The following is a 20,934-nucleotide window of genomic DNA, read 5'->3' as shown; positions in this document are numbered from 1 at the left end:
CCGCCCCTGCCCCGCACGCCCCGCAACGCCGAAGCCGGGCGGAAACAGCCGCTTTATTGGGAATTGCGCCTGCGCGGGGCCCGCCCCGCCCAGGATCGCCAGAGGCGGCCGGAAACAGCGTCTTTGTTGGGAACTACGCCTGCGCAGGGAAGCCCCGTCCTCAACACCACCGGTAGACGCAGGGCAGTCCCCGCCCTCAGCGGCGCTTGTACAGGCAGGGTCGCAGGCGCAGGCCGGTCGCTGGGCGCCGGCGGGGTGGGCCGGCCTTGGCGAACTCCAGCAGGTGGAAGAAGGCGTTGGAGAGGTCCTGGGGTAGCGCCGGGCCCTTAGCGCCGGGGCCCCCCACACCACCTCCCAGACACCCCAAACCCCACCCCGCCTCCCCCCGGGCCCCAGGACCACCAGCCCACTCCCAGACTCCACAACCCCGGTGCACCCTGGCCCGCTCCCATCCCAGAACCCAGAACCACAGCCCCCATGTGCCCCAGGTCCCCCAAACCTCCTCCCAGACCCCAGCACCCCAGCCCCCACATGCCCTGGGCCCTCAAACATCCTCCCAGACCCCAGCACCACACCCCCCACATGCCCCAGTCCCTCAAACCTCCTACCAGATGCCAGCACCACAGCCCCTGCAGGCCGTGGTTCCTGAAAACCCCCATATGCTGTCACCACCCCCAGGCCCACTCCCTACCAGCACCAGGCTGAGCTGTGCCACCCTGGCCTGCTGTCGGAGCAGGAAGGGTGGTCTCTGGCTGCCAGGGGCTGTGGAATCCTTGGAGTTCCATGGTTCCCACCGCAGCCAGTGCCCAGCACAGGGCACACCTGAGGACGCACCTTGGAGACACTTTTGAAGCCCAGCTGAGCCATGGCATTCACAAAAGCTCGGATGTCCTCAAAGCGGCTGGCCACCTCAGCCACCATCAGGGTACCCCTGCGGAACACCCCAGCTCTGAGTGGCAGCAGTGCAGACACCTCCCAGGGCACAGCCCAGTGCCTCTGCTCCTCGATGCCCGCCCGAAGGCCAGCCCGCACCTCCCGGGCTCACACTGATGCCTCCAGCCCCTCACCAGCCTGGCACGCACATCTCTGCCTACCCCTGCTTCAGCACGCGGTTGGCCTCTTCCAGGATCTCCTGCAGGTTGGTGCCCATCAGTGCCAGGCAGAACACTGCAACATCCACTGACTCGTCCGCCAAAGGCACCTGCCAACCGGGATGGCCGTCCCAGGAGAAGGATGGCAACTTTGCCACTCCCTGGGCTCTCAGATTCAACAAACCATCTTGTCTGGAGAGCCCACAGATGGATGTGCCCCCGTTTTCCAGACGTGTGCTCTCTCTTGCACATGGGACCCTCAGCATCCCCGACCACCCTCACAGTTGCCAGCCCAACTCGTGCCCCTGCAGCCTGCCAGGGAGCACTGAGCCCACCCTGCCAGCCCCCATGAACACCCCAGTGGGTGTGGTGCACGTGTTACCAACATGCTGCCATCCCCCCTGCAGAGCCACCACCCCTCACCCTGTTCCCTCTGTATCCCACCCATCCCCCCTACCTTGGCCATGTCGCAGACGGTGACCAGCGGGCTGAGGGGTACCAGGTCGAAGGAATGAACCTTGTTCTTGACGCTGGTTGCTATCTTGCAGTCACCGCATCCAAAATCTGCCACCACCAGCGAGGTTGGCCTGGGACAGGGAGCAGGAGCTCAGAACACCCTTTCCCCCTTGGCAGGTCCCCACGCTCGGAGGCAGCCCCAGGGCCGGCTCTCCAGCGCTGCCGGGTCCTGCCCACTCACCGCCGCCGCAGGTAGCGGACGATGCGATGGACGGGGTTCTCCGGCCAGCGCCCCACTTGCTGAGCGAAGCCACGGTGATAGATTTCGAAGGCTTCAGGGTCGCTCTGGAAGAGCTGCGCCGCTTCCCGGCTGGTGGACGTGTAGAGCTGCTGATTGATGTAGCGGAACCGGGCGGCCAGGAGCCGCTCCTCCATCCGTGCCCGCAGGGCCGCCGACCGTTCCAAGGGAGCAGCTGCCAGGCCGGGCGGCCCCAGGGTGTCCGGTCCCGCCGCCGCCCGCCCGCCCGCGCCCCGCTCCCCGCCGGGCCCCGCCTGCAGCTCGTTCTCCTGGCGCCGTTGGTTCTTCTGCTTGTTTCGCCGCTGCCTCCGGCTCAGCCTCCGCGCCGCGCCCCCGGACACCGGCCCCGGGGCCCCGGGCTCCGCGCTCGGCCGCTTCCCGCGCCGCTCCGCCGCCGCGCCTGCCGGGACCCAGAGGGAAGTCAGGGGGGGCGGTGGGCGGCTCCGGCCCCCGGCCAGGCCCCCCCGGCCAGGCTCCCCGGCGGGCCCCGCCGCCGAGCGGGGCAGGCGCTGCTACCTCCGTCTGGGCGCTGCCCGTTCTGCTCTAGGCCCCGCGGCTCCGCGGCACCGGACGGGCTCCCCTCCGCCGCGGCCCGGCTCCTGCCAGCCTGCCTCCACGCCCCGGGCCGCTTCCGCGCGGGCTCGCCGTCCCGGCCGGGGTCGGCCGCGCAGTCCCCCGGCAGCCGCCGCCGCTTCCCCGCCGCTGCCGCGGGGGCCTGCGGAGGGCAGGGCGCCAGTCACCTCCCCCGCGCCCGGAGGCCGGACCGGCCCGCCGCGGCCCCGTGCGCGCACCCCTTACCGGCCGGCCCGGGCCCTCGGGGGCGGCGCGGGGCCCCGACCGGGGCCGGGACCAGGCGGGGCCCTTCGTCCCATCATTCCGCTTCTCCTCCGCGAGCATCGCCCGGCGGCTGCGGGCCCCGCCTGGGCCAGGAACGGGAACGGCGGCCCCTGCGCTGCCGGCTCCGCTGAGAACCCCCGGCCCGGCCCCGCCGCCGTTACCCACGTGCGCTCCGCCGTGATCCCCGGGCTGGGGGCCCAGAGCGCCCGCGGAAACACCGGCCCCTTGTGGCGGGAGGTCGAGCAACCTGGCTGCGCGGGCGGGGCCGCCAGCGCCGTGCGCCCCGCCCCTGCCCATCGCCCCGCCCCCATCCGGCTCTCCCCGCCCCGGCCCGTCTCGCCCCTGCCCCGTCCGGCTCGCCCCCGTCGGTGCCCCCCGCCCCGGGTGCGAGCCCGGCCTCCCCGCGCCCCCCGCCGCGGCCCGCCGCGGCCCGCCGCTGCCCCCTGCCCGCGGCGCGGAGCCCGGAGCCGGTGCGAGGCCGTCCGGCAGGGGGCGCTGGCGGCGCCCGGCCCGGGGCGGAGCCCACGCGCTGTCCCGCGTCCGCCGAGCCGCCGCCCTGCGCCGCCGCCGCCGCCGCCGCCGCCGGAGCCGGTAAGGGCGGCCGGGCCGTGCCGGGTTGGGTTGGGCTGGGTCGGGCAGCGCCGACTGCGGCTGGAGCCCGGGCCGGGCTGGGCCGGTCTGGGCCGGGCCCCGGGGGAAGCAGGGCCGGTGCTCCGCGTTGGCTCGGACAGGGCCGGGTCGGGCCGAATCAGGCTGAGCCGGGACGGGGTCGGGCTAGGGCGGGCGGGGGTCGGGACAGAATGCGTCGGGGCAGGACTGATCCAGGCCGGGGTTGGTTCGGTCTGGGACTGGCCCAGGCTGGGATGGATCGGGGCTGGTGTGGGTTTGAGTGGGCTGCGACTGAGGCTGGGGTCGGCCTGGGTTAGGGCAGGCTGGGAACAGGGTCAGGGCTGGGGTAGGCAGGGCTGGGGTTGGGGTTGACGCAGGCTGGGCTGGGCTGGGCCCAGGCGTGGCTGGGTTGGGCTGGGATTGGAGTTGGGCAGGGGCTGGGACCGGCCTGGGCTGGGTGATGGGGGCTGGCCCACGGCAGGAAGCAAAAAAGGGGGTCGGGGGTTCTGTGCTGTGCTGGCGTGGGCAGAGGCTGGCAGGTGGCAGCCGAGTTTGCGATGCGCTGGGGTGGGCAGCAGGGGCGAGGGGCACAGGCTGACAGGATAGGCAGGGACCCGCAGGGCTGCCCTGGGGCTCCAGTGTCGGTGGCTGGTGTGGGGTCAGTGCCGCTGGGACGGGGCAGGGCAGGCTGGGGCCCACGCTGGGTTGAGCCCTGGGCTCTTGGGCTGCACTGGAAGGGGCTGGGAGTGCAGCAGGGAAGAGTGGAGCCCTCGCAGCTGATCTTGGGGGAAGGTCTTGGGTCAGGGCTGGTAAGGAACAAGGGGGGTTGCCTGGGTCTCTACATCATGGTGCCATGGCCTGAGTGGTGGGGAAAGCAGCCACATGGGGCTCAGCAGGGACGATGTGGGGGAGTAGGAGGCCAATCGTTTCAGGCAGGGCAGGGGCTGAGGGAGGCCTGGCAGCTTGGCCAGGACTGAGGCAGGGGCTGGTGTGGTGACAGACAGGAGTGCGGCAGCCCTGGGCCGAGCAGGGGTAACAGCTGGTGGAGGAGAGGCGGCAGTGACAGCGGGATGCAAGTCCCACAGGGCTGAGACAGCAATGGGGTGTCACTGGGGTGCCCCTTCACTGGTCCCATCCCAGACGGGTGGATGAAAAATCCAGTCTGGAGGGAGCGCTGTCAGCCCTGGGGCTCTAGGGCTGTCAGGACCTGCAGGACGTCAGGTCGGGGTGCGACACTGGCTCCTTGCAGCTTGCAGGCAGGGCTGCCCCATCCTCTGCAGTCGGTGAGCTGGGAGTGGGGCTGGTACTGCCCTGGAAGTTCTGGAGCCCATTCTGGTTCCTGTGAGGCACCTTTGAGGGTTCAGGCTGCAAGGCTGGTCTCCTGTGTCCCCCGGCCCGTGTAACTACCTGAAGCGTGCGACACAGGCAGAGTGGTTGCCCTGGGGGGCAGCTGCCAGGCTCAGGGAGAGTGCTGGGGCCCATCCTGCCTGCGCAGGGTGGGTGGGGGTCCTGCTGTAGCTGGGTGAGTGCCAGGCCCTGTGGGGGCCCTGAGGGGCACCAGGTTTAAGCCCTCCCAGGTGATTGTCAGGGGCATAGTGCTTGGTCTGTACCTGCACTGTAAGACTTGCCAAGGGCAGCCCCCCAACCCTACTCGATGCCACAGACCCCCAGGCAGGGAAGTACCTGCCACGCACATGTCCGGGCTGCTGGAGAGCTCGGGGCACTGCAGCCCTGGGTCTCAAGGGGTTAAAGATGGAGCTAGGATGGCTGGCTTTGGCCTGGGGTGTCTGTTGGTTGGAGTGGAGAGAGGGGCAGCCTGTGGACCTTTGGGGTTCCAGTTTCTTGAATGTGATGCTGTGCCAGGTTCAGCCAAGCCTGTGTTGGAGCTGGGGATCAGGAGGGTCTGTGGAGCTATGGGATCCCTGCAGGGCGATGCTGGACCTCCTCCAGCTCTGCTTCCTGACCCCCTCCCAGGAGATGCGGGCACCCGGGTCTGGCTGGGCCTGCAGATAAGCCTGTGGATGCCAACTCTGCTTCCTGTGAGCTGCTGCAGGCACCCGTGACATTGGAGTCAGTCATGAACTTCCCCTTCAGCTGCGAGTCCAGCTCTATCCCCAGCCTTCGGTAGTCCTGCGGTTTTCTGCAGGGCTGACGAGGTAGATGTGAGGCTCCCATCCTCAGTCCCCCAGGGAGATGCCCCAGCTGAGGGGCTGCCAGGAGCAGAGGGTCTGTGGGAGGTGATGTCCAGATCCCAGGGCTGCATGCGGGAAAGGGGGGCAGGGAGCCCTGCTCCATGGTGGGGCCCCGTGTCCTTACACACCCCTCCCCACAGCAAGAGCCACGATGGACGACATCTTCACGCAGTGCCGAGAGGGCAATGCAGTGGCCGTGCGCCTCTGGCTGGACAACACCGAGAATGACCTCAACCAGGGGTGAGCAGGAGGAACCTGGGCCAGGCTGGACCCGCCGGGGTGCTGTCTCTGGCTCAGCTGCGCCAGAGGCCGAGGGTGCTGGACCAGGGCTGCGGCTTGCTTCCGCTCTGCTCCATGTCCTGGGGAGGGGGTGGGATTCAGCTCCTCCCCACCGGGAGGAAGTTACCGCATCGCTGAGGCATGAGGGCTGCACATCCTCCAGCCGCTTCCTCGGCCGCCCGCTGCTCCCAGCCATGGGATGGGGCGCGTCTTGGCCAGGGGTTGGGCTGGGGGGTTGCTGGGGAGACTCTCTTTGTCCCCGGTGTGGCTGGTATGTCTGGGTGACCACTTCCCCTGTTCCCTCTCCTGGGAGCACTGCAGCTGATGTGTGGAAGCACCGCCGGGGTCTAACAGGGGGGCCTTCCTTTGGTCATGCCTTTCAGTCCCATGTGGGGGTCCCAGTCCCACAGACCTGTCCCAGCCCCACAGGTCATGCCTAGGGACTGGAGGCTGGCTGGCACTTGCTGGGGCATTTTGGTCCCAGGTGCCTGTGCCGGGGTATCCCCTGGCTGCAGGACCAGCTGTCCTGCCTGCCTGCAGACTCGGTGTGGGAGGGCTGTGGGGCAGATGGGGTCTGCTGTGCTGGGGAGCTGGAGGGGAGCTAGGGATGCAGCAGCCCCCGCCTGCCAGACCCTAATCTCCTTTTAAGGCCTGGATGGTCTCCTCCTCCCTTACTTGGCCAGGCACCGCAGGAGCTGAGGGGGGACGGGGGAGGGGATCTGGCTCATGCCACCATCTCCATGATTCAGCCCTGGAGAAGATGGGATTTGGCCTGGGCCTCCGGGGCCCTCATGGGGATGGGAGTGAGCAGGAGAGCCACTCGGCCTGTCCCCTTTGTCTCCATGGCCTGTGTGCAGGTGCGCATGGTGATACCTGCCCGGCTGCAGTGCTGTTGGCACCGCCACAGCTGTTTTCAGCTCTTCCCTCTCTGCCTGGATCAAGGGAGGACGCAGTGGGCAGGCTGCAGCCACTCAGTAGAGCTGTCCCTGCTGTCTCCACAGGGATGACCATGGCTTCAGCCCCTTGCACTGGGCCTGCCGTGAGGGACGCTCCAATGTGGTTGACATGCTCATCATGCGGGGAGCACGTATCAATGTAATGAACCGCGGTGATGACACCCCACTGCACCTGGCTGCCAGCCACGGCCACCGTGACATTGTGCAGAAGGTATCTGCCTCCCACGGCCAGCACCCTGCCCCCTCCCCACCGACTTCCAGGCACCCACCTGCTGCCTCGCGCAGACCTGTGGCAAACTGAGCAGGACTCTGTGCAGCCCTCTGCCCTGTCCACCTGGGACTTGGTCCCAGTCACCTGCCAGCTTCCTTGCCGTGACCTTACTGCATCCTGACCGTGGCACCTCTGAGCACCTCCACCCTCCCCACAAAAGCCCTGCATCCAGCCTCAGCCCCCTCCCAACAGCAGACCTTGCCAGCACCAAGGCTACAGACATGCTGCTGTTGGTGCCCCTGCCCTCTCCCTGGGCAAGGGGTGAGGGGAAGGGGACCTACTCTAAATTTATGGGGATTGTCCTCCTGCCCCCAGCTGATCCAGTTCAAAGCAGACATCAATGCTGTGAACGAGCATGGGAACACGCCTCTGCACTATGCCTGCTTCTGGGGACACGACCAGGTGGCGGAGGTGAGTGGAAGCACTTGGACACAGGCAGGAGACGAGAGCAAGGGAGGTGGCTGAGGTGGCTGTCGGGAGGGAGAGGAGGGACAAGGCAGGAGGCTGCATGTGTGTGAAGAGGCTGAGGACAGCAAACTGTGCAGATGCTTGAATTCTCCTCTCTCAGGACCTGGTGGGCAACGGAGCCTTGGTCAGCATTGCTAACAAATACGGTGAGACACCAATTGACAAAGCCAAGACACCGCTGCGAGAGGTCTTGAAAGGTAGGAGGTTCTTGTCCTGACCCCACAACCTGCCTCTGGCTCCTGCTGTAGCCCTTGTGCTTAGCATCAGCGAGCTCTCTGCTTGTGCTGCCAAACTCCTTGTCCCTCCAGAGCGTGCTGAGAAGCTGGGCCAGAGCCTCACCAAGATCCCCTACAAGGACACCTTCTGGAAGGGCACGACCCGCACACGTCCCAGTAAGGACAGAGCCTTCCCTAATGGGGATGCTGTTGCAGGGGAGAGTACAGCTCTCCTGCCCTGTAGGGCAGGCTTCTGGGGAGGGGGCGGCAGTCTGTGCTGCAAACGGTTCATTTTGGAAATGGAAATTCCCTTGCTGAAGGTGGCTCCTCACGGGAGTGAGGCATCCCGCTGGTACTGTCTCCCTGTGCAGTCCCAGGTGGGCATCAGGAGGAAGGTCCATGCAGCCACAGGCTGCATCTCCTTTGTTACAGGAAATGGGACTCTCAACAAACTTGCTGGAATAGACTTCAAACAGCTGAGCTTGAGCCAAAAACTCAATGAGAACCAGTCAGGAGAGGTACGTAGACCTGTTGCCCCCCAGGACAGGGTAGGTGCACCACGCAGACCACTGTTCTCTCCCAAGCCCCTGGCTGGCTGCAGAGCGCAGTGCAGAACTGCTCTGTAGGTTTCCACGTCCAGGCGTGGGGCCAGCCCATGCAGAGGGAGGGCACCTGCCCAGGATTCATGCTCACACTTTTTCGTAGTCATTCCACGTTGCTGTGGATCTGTCAGTCCTGTGGGCTCACAGCCCTGTGCAAGGGGCTGGGAGGTGCTTGGGGACCGTGTGTCCTCTCACAGTGACTGTCTCCACCTGTCTCCCTGCAGTTGTGGAAAGGGCGCTGGCAAGGCAACGACATTGTCATCAAAATGCTGAAGATCCGTGACTGGACAACGCGGAAGAGCCGAGACTTCAACGAGGAATACCCAAAGCTGCGGTGAGCGCTGACTTCCATCCCCAAGGGAGCTGTGGCTCTTGAGAACAGGCATTATCTCTGGAGGGGTATGAGATAGGCAGGAGCCAACCGGGTCTGCAGGGTTGGGGGGTGGTGGTGCTCCACAGAGCGGTGTGCAGAGCCTGCGAGGAGGTCCTGGGAAGACAGCACACCAGCAGCGGTGCAAAGGGCAGGGAGGTGATGAGGGAGTGTGGGCAGCACCCACGGTTCTCAGGTCTGTCACTTCTCTTGCAGGATCTTTTCTCACCCCAACGTGCTACCAGTGCTGGGTGCCTGCCAGTCTCCCCCAGCGCCCCACCCCATTGTCATCAGTCACTGGATGCCCCATGGCTCCCTCTACAATGTGTTACATGAGGGGACAAGTGAGTGCTGATGGGGGTGACAGAGCTGGGGGCAGATGCTAGTCTCCCCATCCTCAGGAAGTTCCTTCTCCACATGTTTGGGGGGTGGCAGGGCCCCCCCCCCCCAGCTGCAGCACCAGGGTGGGCCCGGGGTGAGCTCAGTCTCCAGTCTGCATGTCCCATGTGCGGTGTGTCTGCCAGCACCGCCTCTGTCCCATGCACACTGCAAGTGACGTGGCAGCCCCCTCCCTCTCACTTACCCTCATGCCACCTCCCTCCTGCAGACTTTGTGGTGGACCAGATGCAGGCAGTGAAATTTGCCTTTGACATTGCACGGGGCATGGCCTTCCTGCACACGTTGGAGCCCCTCATTCCACGCCATCACCTCAACAGCCGCAGCATCATGGTGAGTGTCAGTGTTGCATGGCCCAGGCCTTCCTCCTGCAGACTGGGGCAGGGCAGGCTCCCCTCTGACCACCCCTCTCCCCCCAGATTGATGAGGACATGACGGCACGGATCAGTATGGCTGATGTGAAGTTCTCCTTCCAATGCCCAGGGAGGATGTACGCACCAGCCTGGGTGGCACCAGAAGGTGAGTGCCTGGTAGCCAAGCCCGTCCTGCTGCCTGGCCCCTTCCTCACCCTCAGCCCCCTTCAGCCCCTCTGTGCTGCATTCCCTACAGCCTTGCAGAAGAAGCCAGAGGAAATCAACAGACGCTCAGCTGACATGTGGAGCTTTGCAGTGCTGCTGTGGGAGCTGGTGACTCGTGAGGTGCCATTTGCAGACTTGTCAAACATGGAGATAGGCATGAAGGTGAGGAGAGGGCTGGCGAAACCCACTGGTCCAACCAGATCAGCCAGGGCATAACAGGGCCTAAGCAGCCTGCAGGGAGGGGAGGCAAGGCACACCAAAGCAGAACCCACCAACACTCCTCCCAGAGGTACGGGCTGTGGCTGTCAAATACAGGGCTGGGTCCAGATTTCTGATCCTGCCCTGCTCTCCCGTGCTCCCAGGTGGCGTTGGAGGGGCTCCGTCCAACTATCCCACCCGGCATATCCCCACACATCTGCAAGCTGATGAAGATCTGCATGAACGAGGACCCAGCCAAGCGCCCCAAGTTTGACATGATCGTGCCCATCCTGGAGAAGATGCAGGACAAGTAGAGAGGGGGCTGCCTCCCAGCCACCTGACGCTGCCACGCTTCCCTCCCGCCACCCCCAAGTGCCTTCTTCACCCCAGAGCAAAGGGGGAGCAGCGAATGCCCCCTCACCCCGAGCCAGCCACGGACACACGGTACAGACACGCTGCCTTCTCTGGAGCTGCTCTGCAGGCTTCAGACACTGTAGCACCAAATCTATGGCAGCATCCTCCCTGGCAGCTACGGGCAGAGACTGAGCAGGGGGCCTGGCCCACGACACTGAGCATGGCTGGGCTCTGCTCCTGTGAGGCTGGGAGGGGCTGTGGAGCCACCCTGTCCTCCTCATCCCCAGGCCCAGCGCAGCTCACCCACTTAATCTCACATTAGGCAATGACCAGTCCTGGTGCTCTTTCCTACTAAGGACGGTGGGGTGACGCTTGCCTGTTGAGCCCAGCACCACCCCAGCTTAGCGCTTCACTCTTTATCATTTCCATCCAGGCCATGTGGAAAAACCGCCAGCATCTGAAATAAACATTTGTTATGAAAACTGGCTGCTGGCTGGGGGAGGTGTGTGTGTCTGTGCATACATGCACAGGGCGTTGTCCACAGAAAGGGGGAAAGACTCAGGTGGGGGCTGCGCAACAGTCCACAGAGTCCTAGGCTCTGGATGTGTGCCTGTACCACCCCCACTCCAGGGACTGGAGCAAGGAAAGCAGGTGGGCTAACAGCAGCCCCCTCTTTTGAGAGCAGGGCCCAGGCTGTCTGCACAGGCCCCTAAGCGTTCCTCTTGTGAGAGATGACAGGTATGCCCGGCAGGAAGCAACAAAAACAAGGGTTGGGCAGCCCTATTCCCACTACACCCACTTTCCTTCATCTTCTTTGTGCAGGGCTAAGCCCTCCTGGGAACAGCAGAAGGCGCAACTACGCTCCACCAGGTGGGAGCCCTACAACCAACCCCTCTCTGCACTGGCCCTTCAAAGGCACAGGACCAGCTTCTGTTGGTGCAGTGAGAAGAGAGGCCCTAGCAGGCCAGCTTGCATGCTGTTTTACTTGTAGGCAGGCTGTTAGCTCATGGGCAGGAGATAAGATGCCTTTCCACAAAAAAAAAAACTACCCAGCTGTTTAATGACACAGAAATGACCCTAAAAAAGTTCCCAGTGACAATCCCTCCATTTTTATGTGAAGTAATGTGGCTTTTTCACATTGATGCCATATTCTGCAAGTGCTGGTGTCAGGTCTTCCATGGTCAGCGTGTACTTCTTATCCTGAAGGGACAAGGTGTAGCGTCAGTCACAGCAAGGATAAGCTAAGCTGCCAGGCATTGCTCAAAACCTTGTGGGTTTAGGATTTTTCCCCTACAAGCTGTGGTGACCTGCACATGCACAATTCCCAGAGGCAGCTGCAGACCACTGATTGGAGCATTAACCAGCTCTTAAGTACTGCACGTTTTGTTTGCTCGGTGCCCTCAGCTGCTCAATGGACACAAAGACACTGAGCATTACTCAACACTATGAAGATAAATTACATCACCCTCATGAGGCCCCCAAACCACAATGAGATGACAAATGGGAGAATTCCCAGAAACTGCAACTACACGCTTGCTCCGCGTTTTCATTCTTCCCCACACGTCTGAGTTTTGGTGGCTGCCAGAGGGAGGACACAGCCCTAGGTGGCCCTCGCTCTGATAAGGTGCAGCTACTCAGAAATGCCTGTGAAGGCGTCAAAGCATACTGCACAAATTCCACTGCCCACCTCATCTTCCTGCCAGCGTCCCCTTTCCACCCGCAGAGCCCTAGGTGATTAGTGAGTGCACTGAACCTTCAGGAGCACGACAGATTTAAGACTTTCTGCAACCCACACCCCCACATTCAATGGCAGCAAGTTCAGCTTCCTACAGCCCCAGGAGAGGATGTTTCCCCTCCTCCGAGCAGCCATCTGTCCTTCTCTCACCTTGCTCTTATTGCGGGAGCTGCCTGAGGCTGTTCCCTTCATCTTGCAGTGCTGCAGCGCATCGTTGGCAATGTCAGAAATAAACTTCTGTGCGGCCAAAGAGATCAAACGAATGCTACCCAGCAGAGAAAGAGAAGGGATAATTTCAGACCGGCAGCACAGAGCACCACTGGGATGAAGGAATTTCTGTTGGGGCCCCCAGCTATCAGACCATGCATGGGGTCCCTGAGGCCATGCTCGACCACACCTGCTGCCACTTACATGCGTGGATCAGAGGCCTCGAAACCTGCTCTGTTGAGGTAATAGCCTGTGACAGCATCCGGGATCTGTACAAGAGAGAAGTTGGAGGAACTCTGCATCCCCGCGGCAGCCCGTCACCTGCGTGCAGCCTGCCCCAGCGCGTCCCGTGTACCGTAGGCGTGTAATCCTCCAGCTGCATGAGGAAGTCCACCAGCGGCGTTGTGGAGACCACCGGCTTCACATCCCCGTTGGCCGCGCTGGGTGGCACGTAGACCCCATTGGACATAGCCCCTTCAGGGGGAGCTGCAGCCACCGCTGCAGAGACCGGCACTGCGGGCACAGGACACTCAGTGGGCAGCTGCCCCTAGCTGCAGGCCGGGCCCCCATCAGCCGGGCCCTCGGCGCCCCACGGGCCGCCACCCAGGACGGCCACGGCGTCCCGCACGCCCGGGCCCCCACGGACGGTGGAGGCTGGGTACCCGAGCTTGGGGCGTACGCACGGGCCGCACATCCCGCGGGAACCCCCTGTGCGTGGGTCCCGTCCTCCCGCGCCCCGACTCGCGGCCCCCACCCCGCGTTCCCCGGCCCCCGCCGCCGCGGAACCCCAGACGCCCGCGGCCCCGCTCCGCCGCCCCCCTCCCGGCGCCCCGCGCCCCGGCCCTCCCCGGCCCGCCGCCCCTGCGCTCACCGGGCCCCCTCCCGCCGGCCGCACCGCCCTCGGCTCCCCGCGCCGCGCCGCCCACCGCGCCCGGCGGCGCCCCGGGAACGCCGCTGCCGCCGGCAGCCGGGCTGGGCTTGTTGTCGGCGGCGGGGGCGGGCGCGGGGGCGGGCGGCGCCGGGGCGGCCGGGGCCGCTGGCGCGGGGTCGGCCTCGGCACTGCCGCTCATCGCCCGCCGCCGCGCGACACCGGGCACCACCTCCCCCGCGCCTGCGCACGGCACGCCGCCCCATTGGCCGCACCCCCTCCACCCCCCCGCGACACGGACGGAGACGTGAGGGGTGGTTCCACACGGCTTTATTGGCGCCGGCGGGTCAGCGCGCGGCGGCCCCGCCCCGTGCGGGCGGCAGCAGCGCCCGCAGCAGGCGGGGGAAGTTGGGGGTGCCCCAGCCGGTGACCGGGTCCCAGGACGGGCTGGCGCAGAAGCCCTGTCCCTGCACGGTGCCGTCCAGGCAGGAGAGGTGGCAGCCCTCCGTGACCTGCGGGGACAGGCCTCAGCACGGCCGGAACGGCCCGACCGCGGGGAGCGGGCCCCCCTGCCCACGGCCCCTGCAGGACTCGGGGCCCGCCCCCCCCCCCCCGCCGCCCGCCCAGTGGGGAAACAGGACGCCCCAGCAGCCCACGGGGGACCCCCGGGACACCTCCCCGTGGTAGGGCGTGGGATCCCCGGGATACCCCCGGGGCAAAGGCCGCCCCCTCCCCAGGCAGCAACGGATCCATCGCAGGACACGCCCGTGCGAAGCAGAAGGACCACCCCGCCCCAGCGGCGCAAGCAGATTCCGCAGCCCGCGGGAAGGCAGTGGAGAACACCCCCCCCCCCCGCCCCAGGTCACACCAGCTGCGTGAAGGTACCACCACCCACCCACCACCCCCCAGCAGGACGCCGTTGGCCCTGTCCTGCCCCAAGCACGGCCTCGGGAGCAGGAGACCCAGGCACCAGCACCAGCCCAGCTGCTCTGGGGCACCCAGGACTGGCGCCCCAGTCCCCGCTCAACTCACATCATAGAACGCAGAATCATGCCCCTGCTCCAGCAGCTGGTAGAGTGTGGGGTTGAGGAAGCCCAGGGGCGCGAGTCCCTGCTGCAGGCGGCGGTCGTTGATCAGTGCCACCATGCCCCCCACCACAGGTGTGGACGCCTGCCGGAGACACGAGTGCCTCAGCACCCAGGAGCTCAGCCACTGTGGACCAGCACAGGGCTGTCCTCCTTACCGATGTCCCCGATACCCAGGGCAGCGGGATGCGGTTTGTCACCACCCAGTAGTTGTCAGAGAGAGCGGACAGGTCAGGGTAGGCACGGCCGCTGCTGTTGTAGTAGGAACTGGGAGGCAGCTTCGAGGCTGAGTGCAAGAACTGCCTGACTGCAGCAGCCTGGAGAGAGCACAAGGAGCAGGACGCCTGGCAGTGGGACCCTGCCCTTGCTCACCTCCGCTCTCCTTCCCCTGGCCTGCAGCCCAGGCCCGCGGCTGCTTGTGCTGACCACCACCCATCGTCACCCTCACTGGTTGCTGCGCAGCCCCCCAGCCACAGCCCTTGAGTCCTCACCTGGTAATCGGGCATGGGGAAGACGTTGCTGAAGCCCCCCCCGCTAATGTAGTCCGTCACCTCTGCAGTCACCAGAAAGGGGTTCTTGAAGGATGTTCCGCCCACGGTGGTGACATAGGGACTGGTGGGACAGGTGGGCACTGCAGGTGGGCACATGACTGCCTGGGACCCCAGTGGCACCCCACACACCAACCCCCTCCCAAGGAGCTGCACAGGTCCCCCCAGCTCTGATGTCTGTGAGCATTCGCAGGCACACTGGCGGGGCCGACCCTCAGGAGTCCCGCAAAGGGGCTCAAAACCAGCTCGAGGCAACAGCCAGCCCTGGGCTGGGGCTCAAAGTTCCAGCAACAGCTTTCAGCTGGCTCCAGCTGCAGGCGAGTTGCAGCAGCCAGCTTTGTGCAGAGCCTCACGTCTCCACAGGACCCAGGTCTATCTCCCCACATCTACCTTGAGGCTGGAAAGCTGGGCCGGAAAGTGTGGTTCCCACCAGGCACCCTTCTGCACCCAGCACCATCATCACCTGCCAACAGAGATGGATGGGGTAATCCAGCAGCATCCAAGCTGCCCCTCCTCGTCCACCAAATGCTCCCAGGAATTACCTGGGAGAAGGGCTCTCCACCTTGCAGGCTGGGATTCCCAAGCAGGGGATCCTGGCTGCCAGGATGCCGAGCATCCCTGTTCGGTGTTCAGCACAGAGGTTCCCCACTGCGCTGGGACCCTCAAATGCACCCACACCATGCCAGCAACACACAACACACCTGAGGCAAACAAGATGGTCAAGCCCCGGGCAGCTGCCTTCATGAACTCCACATTTACACGCTCCATGTAGGCTAGTGAAAGGCTGTCCTCGTCATCCCCGTAGCTCACAGAGTGCACCCAAGGCAGCGATGACATGTTGCTGAGCAGCAGCAGCCAGGCCAGGAAGGGTTCCTGGCTCTCGTGCCTCCCTGCAGAGACAGAGGGGGGGCAGGTTCAGCTCCTCCTAGGACACCTGGCTTGAAGGAAAGCAGGGGATAGCATATAGCGTAGGCAGGGACAATGCCTCAACAGCACCACTAGATGCGGGACCTGAAGGTCTTCCAGCTCCTGCCCTGCCTGCAGAGAGCAGATCCACAGCACAGCTGGTGTGGAGCTCTCCCATGAGCTCTTGCTGGCAGCACAGCCGATCTCCAGGATTGTCATGGTGGATGGCACCAGGCTCCAGCTCTGCCAGCGGCGCTGGTGAAAGGGTCACCCTGAACCCCAGAGCAAGGGGTCTACACTCATCCACTCCTCTAAGCATCTGTTGCAGGGCTGTAGCCACCCTTGGCATCCAGACAGTGCTTCTGAGACTCAGCCAAGTTCTGGCCCCACTACCAGAACCCATAACAGTGGGCCCCACAGCAGTTTGATATATGGTCCACCTCTGCCCACCAAGGTCCTTTCCTGCACCTCATCCTTCTCCATGAGGTGGGGAGAGCAGAGCCCCAGTCACCCCTTGTCACTCTCAGTTGCTCATGTAACTGCCTGTCTCTGTGCTCCTTCCACATCACTAACTGCATGGAGGAAGTGGAAGGTAATGCAGCGCTGTGCCTGCCTTTACCATCAGGAAGACAGGGCTGGTAGTCCTAAGGGCACTACATCTCCTGTTCAGCCAGTTTCTGATCTGGGACTGGTCACACTTTGTTCTACAATACCATAGCCATGTTTGTGCAGGCTGTTTGCAACCTTGTTTTCTCAAATTGCCTTACTCTCCTTTATTCACTCTACTGGTAGATTAATGGGTGAGAGATCAGCTTCAACATCAAAGCAGCAAGAAAAAAAGTAAAAGGACAGAGTTGCTGTGCTCTCCTTCCATGGAAAGGCAGCAGACTGGGGCGACTGCTTTACATTGTAGTCATGTAGTTGAGGCATGGAAGTCCCTGGTACAGGATACTCTGGATGCAGAAAGTTCACATGGGTTCAAAAGCAACTACACAAATTAATGGAAGATGATTTTCCTACAAGCTATTAGAAACCAGCATCAGCTCCAACTTTGGAAGCCCACAAGATACGTGCCCATAGAAGTTGGGAAAGCATTCTGGGGATGTACCACAGCCAGCATGCCATTCATGTATGACTCTCCAGGCATTTGCCTTTGACAGATACCAGACAGAGTCAGTGCAGCCATTTTTTATGCAGAGAGCAAGTGTTTCTCTTGACAGCAGACAGGTGTGTTGGTGCTACAGCAGTGGGATGCATAGAAGCAGTCACAGGGCAACTCTGGAGGGGAATCAGTACCTGCATTGCTGAAGACCCACGTAGAGATGTTGGCACCTGTGCTCATGATGTATTCCACGTCCAGACTGGCCTCCAGACCAGCCTTGCCCTTGCCTTGGTGCCCAACCACTTGGTCAACCTGAGAGCGGTGTCCAAAGCTGCTGCCAAAGAGCTGCATAAACTCAGCCAGGTCAGCCTGGTGGAAATACTGTTCCAAGAACTGGGGGGACAATGAGTGGACAAGTTTTTCCTGGTTTTCTCTCAAAAAAACAAGGTGAGTTTTTTTCTCACAACATAGAAAGTTGGCCCAGCATGGGTCTGTGAAACACTAGCCCATCGAGTGCTCCCACGAGCCACTTGAGGAATCCCCACAGCTGTCCTGTGACCACCAGAGCAGCAAAGTGTTGGAGAAGCACCAACATGTGGAACTGCCATGGTTTAGGGGCCTCTGATCTGGACCAGCTCCACCAGTTACCTGGGCACAGGCCTGGCTGTTGTTTGGCAATAGCCCGATGTCTTCTCCTGTCATGTTGTATCTCTTACGAATTATGGAAGGTGTCACGCCCAGGTGGAAAGCCGCTCTCCCTCCATAGTCCTGCCCCGACTCAGTTTCCTTTTTGGCCCAGGCTCTGCTGACCACCTTCCTCTCCGCAGGGAACCGGTGCAGACCACCCACTGGTGTGCAAGCAAGCAGGAAAAGCAGCAGCTGTTAGGGCTCAGAGCTCCAGGAGGGTGGTATTATGGTCCCTTGGTTCCCCCTTCACCATCCTCACTCACGCTTTGAGTCTGAGAGTGCTGGCCTGCAGCAGGGCTTGGGGGAGTCCGTCCCCTGCAGCACCTGCCCCAAGCAGGGCACAGGAGGTGGGAAAGCACTCCCTTGGCTTCCTTGCCAGTCCTCACAGATATTCCCCGGCTGCACAGGATCAGCTGCACAGCTCAGGCTCCCCACTGCCAGGCAACTATGGCAGCTTGGCAGCCCTCTGCTCTCCTTGTGGAACACCCATGGGAGCTCACACAAAAGGGATTCACAGCAGAGAGTTTTTCCACCTCAGAAGCAGCTGCATGCCCACAGAGACAGGCTGCACCTCAAGTCTCCTCACTGAGCATCCAGGCCTGAGAGCACCAGTAAGAAACACTTTGGATGCTGCCTGTCCACACCACAGAATCATAGAATGGTTTGGGTTGGAAGAGACTTTTAAAGGTTACCCAAATCTACAGCCCCCCCCATGAGTGGGGATATCATCAACTAGATCAGGTTGCTCAGAGCCCAGTCCAGCCTGACCTTGAACGTGTCCAGGGATGGGGCATCTACATCCTATGAATAAAGCTCCTCGGGGGGCCTGGACCATGGCTAGAAGGCCTGCCACACTGTCCTCTGGGACACCAAGATAGCCAGTCCTGGCTACTCAATGCTTAACCCCAGGCAGTGAGAGCTCTGGGCAGCCTCAGCTCCCCTGTGTAGGACGTACCAAAGTCAACGTGCTCAGCCAGCTCTTCGGGGACAGTGTAGGGGAGTGGGGAGCGCACAACACTGCGCTGGCCCTTCACGTAGTGGTGAAACTCAGCCCCTGGCAGGAGGCGCTCAGCCGTGCTGCAACACATGGACAGCCACCATGCAAGGATTCGCACTGCTGAGACAGCCATTAGCATGCCTGTCCAGCAGTATGCCCATTCTTTGCACTGCCTCTCACACCCTTTCCATCCCCCTTGCTGCTGGGACAAGTCAGGGCTGAGCTCCACTTCCCACCAGCACAGCTGACCTGGTAAAGCAAAGAGCACCTTTCATACCTGACCAATTCCCATCACCAAACTGAACCAGAGCTCTGATGCTGCAGGGTCCCCTGCAACTCTATCCCCAGTCCTCCAGTGGGGACTCTGCAGTCCCACAGAACACAAGAGGAGGTTCTGGGCTGGCCCAAGCACCAAGCAACAGATATGCACACCTTGTTTCCACTACCCCAAATCACCAGCTGTGCCTCCCCCCCAACACCGGGACCAGGCACACAGGCAGCCCGCTCTTGGCTGCACAGCCCTCACAGCCCAGGCAGAAATGTGGCTGGGCCCTCCGTCACCTGGCCTGCACTGCAGAGCCCTGGGAAAGGGGAAGCTGCAGCAGGCAGGGGCAGAGTCTGGCTTCTCCTGTCTTTGTGGGAATGGCACGGCCACCACAGAGGGGCCCAGCCTCACCCAGGGCTCACCTCGCTGGCATGCGGCACTCCAGGAAGTCAAGGGTCATAACGCTCCTGCATTTCTCAACACCATGTCCTTGCAGCCACTTCAGCACTGCCATGAGTGTGGCTGGGGATGGCTGGACAAGGTTCCGCACCTGTTCCAGGGAGAGGTGCTGGCCTGCAAGGCAGAGAGAGGGTCAGAGCACCCTGCTTGCAGGGCCTGGTGCAGCCTGGCAAGGCTCAGGTGCACAGTCATTACCATATCGTGGCGAGTGGGGGTCTGAGACAGCATTGACAAGCCAGGCAAGGTGCCCCATGCCTTGCTGATGGAGGGCGAAGGTCAGCTGCACTTCGTGGCTGGGGTTCACGCGTCCGGTATGGGTCCAGCCGGGAGGCAGGCTGTGGGCAGGCTGTGAGTGGCAGGTGGGCAACAGCGCCCCGTCCTGTTCCACTGACCCTTGCACCTACCGGAATGGCTGGTCCCACTCCAGGGCCAGGCCTGCAGCACAGCTCCAGGAGGCTGCCCACAGCGCTAGCATGGCAGGGACCCCCCGACACCTGCAACAGGCAGTCAGGGGAGACCGGGCACCAACACAGCCCCAGGGCCACCGGCTGCACCCGAGGAAACCAGGGGACACCCAGGGACCACCAGGTGCCCACCTGTCCCCCCGAGCCCCCGTCTCCCCGAGCCGGGGAGCCCCGCCTGACCCCCCGAGCCCCCTCATCCCGCGCCGGAGAGCCCCACCTGATCCCCGAACCTCCCGAGCCCCGTGCCGGGGAGCCCCAGACTGATCCCCCGAGCCCCCAAGCCGCAGGTCGGGGAGCCCCGCCGCACCCGGGCCCCTGAACCCCGCGCCGGGGAGCGCCGCCTGAACCCCGAGCCCCAGGCCGGGGAGCCCCGCCTGACCCCCGCGAGCCTCGCGTCGGGGAGCCCCGCCGGACCCCCCGTCACCCCCCGGGCCGGGGAGCCCCGCCGCCCCCGAGCCCCCAGCCCGCGCTGGTCCCCGGTACCCCCGCGCCATCCCGCCGCCTCCCGCCGCAGCGCCCCGATCACGTGGCGGGTGTATGATCCCCTGTCACGTGAGGAGGCCGAAGCCGCAGTCACGTGGTGGGCAGGGCTCCGCACCCGCCGGTCACGGCGGTCCCGCACGCCTGAGCCCCTCGGTGCCGCGGCCGGGACCGGGACCGGGACCAGGACCGGTGCCAACCCATCCTCCCGGCGGCTCGTCAGCGGGGCCGCGCCGCCAGGCTCGCGGCAGGCTCCGGTCACGGGCCAGGCGGGGAGGGCCGCTTGCCGGAGGCCCGGAGAGGCTGCCTGGGCGGGGCACCGGCCGCCTCCCGCCGCGGTGCGGTTGCGGCCCTTGCTACCCCGCACCGATCTTCCCCGCCCCTCTACCCACTCCGGCTACCTCGCAGAGCATGGCGGAGCCCTTACTGTGGCGGCCCGGTGGGACGGCCCGGACGGGAGATGCAGCCGCGGCTGCGGCCCTGGGCCGAGGGTCTGTGTAGGGGTCCCGGGCTGGTGGTCCTGTGCGGTCCTGGGCTGGGGGGCGTCTTTCATGGGACTGGGCTGGGGAGCTGCTGCCCGGCACTCCTAGCAGGGGTGTGGTGGTTGTTCGGGATAGCAGGCCTTGGCAAGGAGGGGTTCTCGGGAGCAGCAGGGCCTGCACAGAGAGGGGAGGGCTGGAGGTCCTCATTCCATAAGGCTGGCACCTTGCTGGAACCTTGCTCCACGGGTGGCTGCAGGGAAGCGGTGGGAAGGTCTGAGCTCCCCTTGGGGCCCATCTCAGAGCTTGGGGCAGCAAGCTGTATGAGCAGACTGCAGCCCAGGGCATGAGTGCCCAGGCTGTCCTCCATGCATAGAGGCTGTGCATCATCAGTGAGTCCAGCAAGAGCCAGGAGGTGTGGAGTCAGTGGCAGAGCACGTCTGCATACCCTGCGCGTCCAGGGCTGCCATTGCCTGGCCCTG

The 20,934-nt window shown here is 63.9% G+C and overlaps 4 protein-coding genes across 8 annotated transcripts; 1 reads left to right on the top strand and 3 right to left on the bottom strand.

Moving 5' to 3' along the window:
- Window positions 1-34: 34 nt before the first annotated feature.
- Window positions 35-2,994, bottom strand: RRP8 (ribosomal RNA processing 8). Of its 3 annotated transcripts, none has more exons than XM_075096117.1 (7): window positions 2,848-2,994; window positions 2,359-2,560; window positions 1,789-2,245; window positions 1,549-1,678; window positions 1,095-1,201; window positions 835-931; window positions 35-307 (listed from the first exon to the last, which is right to left on the bottom strand). In XM_075096117.1, exons 1-7 carry the CDS (start codon window positions 2,977-2,979, stop codon window positions 197-199), a joined length of 1,236 nt encoding a protein of 411 aa, XP_074952218.1. In that variant the 5' UTR covers window positions 2,980-2,994; the 3' UTR covers window positions 35-196. The 3 variants fall into 3 exon arrangements, with proteins under 3 accessions (XP_074952218.1, XP_074952034.1, XP_074952122.1); XM_075095933.1 differs by having other exon boundaries at window positions 2,644-2,915; XM_075096021.1 differs by having other exon boundaries at window positions 2,362-2,560; window positions 2,644-2,915.
- A 154-nt stretch (window positions 2,995-3,148) lies between these two features.
- Window positions 3,149-10,655, top strand: ILK (integrin linked kinase). 2 transcript variants are annotated; one of them, XM_075096326.1, is made up of 14 exons: window positions 3,193-3,273; window positions 5,266-5,447; window positions 5,624-5,723; window positions 6,764-6,929; window positions 7,305-7,400; window positions 7,558-7,654; window positions 7,766-7,849; window positions 8,105-8,190; window positions 8,499-8,608; window positions 8,861-8,988; window positions 9,252-9,373; window positions 9,460-9,559; window positions 9,650-9,780; window positions 9,981-10,655. In XM_075096326.1, the coding sequence occupies exons 3-14, from the start codon at window positions 5,635-5,637 to the stop codon at window positions 10,128-10,130; spliced, it is 1,359 nt and encodes a 452-aa protein (XP_074952427.1). In that variant the 5' UTR covers window positions 3,193-3,273; window positions 5,266-5,447; window positions 5,624-5,634; the 3' UTR covers window positions 10,131-10,655. The 2 variants fall into 2 exon arrangements, with proteins under 2 accessions (XP_074952348.1, XP_074952427.1); XM_075096247.1 differs by lacking the exon at window positions 5,266-5,447 and having other exon boundaries at window positions 3,149-3,273.
- Window positions 10,656-11,211: 556 nt separating this feature from the next.
- On the bottom strand, window positions 11,212-13,218 carry TAF10 (TATA-box binding protein associated factor 10). The gene is made up of 5 exons (XM_075096466.1): window positions 12,984-13,218; window positions 12,468-12,625; window positions 12,317-12,381; window positions 12,056-12,170; window positions 11,212-11,370 (listed from the first exon to the last, which is right to left on the bottom strand). Exons 1-5 carry the CDS (start codon window positions 13,180-13,182, stop codon window positions 11,281-11,283), a joined length of 627 nt encoding a protein of 208 aa, XP_074952567.1. The 5' UTR covers window positions 13,183-13,218; the 3' UTR covers window positions 11,212-11,280.
- A 77-nt stretch (window positions 13,219-13,295) lies between these two features.
- On the bottom strand, window positions 13,296-20,041 carry TPP1 (tripeptidyl peptidase 1). 2 transcript variants are annotated; one of them, XM_075095700.1, is made up of 14 exons: window positions 19,977-20,041; window positions 19,434-19,523; window positions 19,225-19,364; window positions 18,993-19,143; window positions 18,264-18,385; window positions 17,270-17,469; window positions 16,816-17,014; window positions 15,625-15,774; window positions 15,315-15,503; window positions 15,004-15,076; window positions 14,557-14,677; window positions 14,224-14,382; window positions 14,013-14,150; window positions 13,296-13,492 (listed from the first exon to the last, which is right to left on the bottom strand). In XM_075095700.1, exons 1-14 carry the CDS (start codon window positions 19,985-19,987, stop codon window positions 13,328-13,330), a joined length of 1,908 nt encoding a protein of 635 aa, XP_074951801.1. In that variant the 5' UTR covers window positions 19,988-20,041; the 3' UTR covers window positions 13,296-13,327. The 2 variants fall into 2 exon arrangements, with proteins under 2 accessions (XP_074951801.1, XP_074951900.1); XM_075095799.1 differs by lacking the exon at window positions 15,625-15,774.
- Between the last annotated feature and the right edge of the window lie 893 nt (window positions 20,042-20,934).

This window comes from Phalacrocorax aristotelis, chromosome 1 (assembly GCF_949628215.1).
Source record: "Phalacrocorax aristotelis chromosome 1, bGulAri2.1, whole genome shotgun sequence".
NCBI lineage: Eukaryota > Metazoa > Chordata > Aves > Suliformes > Phalacrocoracidae > Phalacrocorax > Phalacrocorax aristotelis.
Note: the sequence above shows the minus strand (reverse complement) of the source record. Positions and strands in the feature narration are given on the sequence as shown.

Excerpts from the sequence above, each read along its gene's own strand:
- RRP8 (XM_075096117.1), bottom strand. The coding sequence starts at position 2,979 with ATGGGCAGGGGCGGGGCGCACGGCGCTGGCGGCCCCGCCCGCGCAGCC. Across the intron at positions 1,679-1,788 it reads GTCCGCTACCTGCGGCGGCG|GCCAACCTCGCTGGTGGTGG; the intron begins GTGAGTGGGCAG and ends TCCCTGTCCCAG. Across the intron at positions 932-1,094 it reads AACCGCGTGCTGAAGCAGGG|GGGTACCCTGATGGTGGCTG; the intron begins GTAGGCAGAGAT and ends GGTGTTCCGCAG.
- ILK (XM_075096247.1), top strand. The coding sequence starts at position 5,635 with ATGGACGACATCTTCACGCAGTGCCGAGAGGGCAATGCAGTGGCCGTG. Across the intron at positions 5,724-6,763 it reads GAGAATGACCTCAACCAGGG|GGATGACCATGGCTTCAGCC; the intron begins GTGAGCAGGAGG and ends CTGTCTCCACAG. Across the intron at positions 9,781-9,980 it reads ACATGGAGATAGGCATGAAG|GTGGCGTTGGAGGGGCTCCG; the intron begins GTGAGGAGAGGG and ends CCGTGCTCCCAG.
- TAF10 (XM_075096466.1), bottom strand. The coding sequence starts at position 13,182 with ATGAGCGGCAGTGCCGAGGCCGACCCCGCGCCAGCGGCCCCGGCCGCC. Across the intron at positions 12,626-12,983 it reads GGCCGGCGGGAGGGGGCCCG|TGCCGGTCTCTGCAGCGGTG; the intron begins GTGAGCGCAGGG and ends CTGTGCCCGCAG. Across the intron at positions 12,382-12,467 it reads TGGAGGATTACACGCCTACG|ATCCCGGATGCTGTCACAGG; the intron begins GTACACGGGACG and ends TCTCTTGTACAG.
- TPP1 (XM_075095700.1), bottom strand. Across the intron at positions 19,365-19,433 it reads GAGTGGGACCAGCCATTCCG|CCTGCCTCCCGGCTGGACCC; the intron begins GTAGGTGCAAGG and ends GCCTGCCCACAG. Across the intron at positions 14,678-15,003 it reads CCCAGCTTTCCAGCCTCAAG|TCCCTATGTCACCACCGTGG; the intron begins GTAGATGTGGGG and ends CTGTCCCACCAG.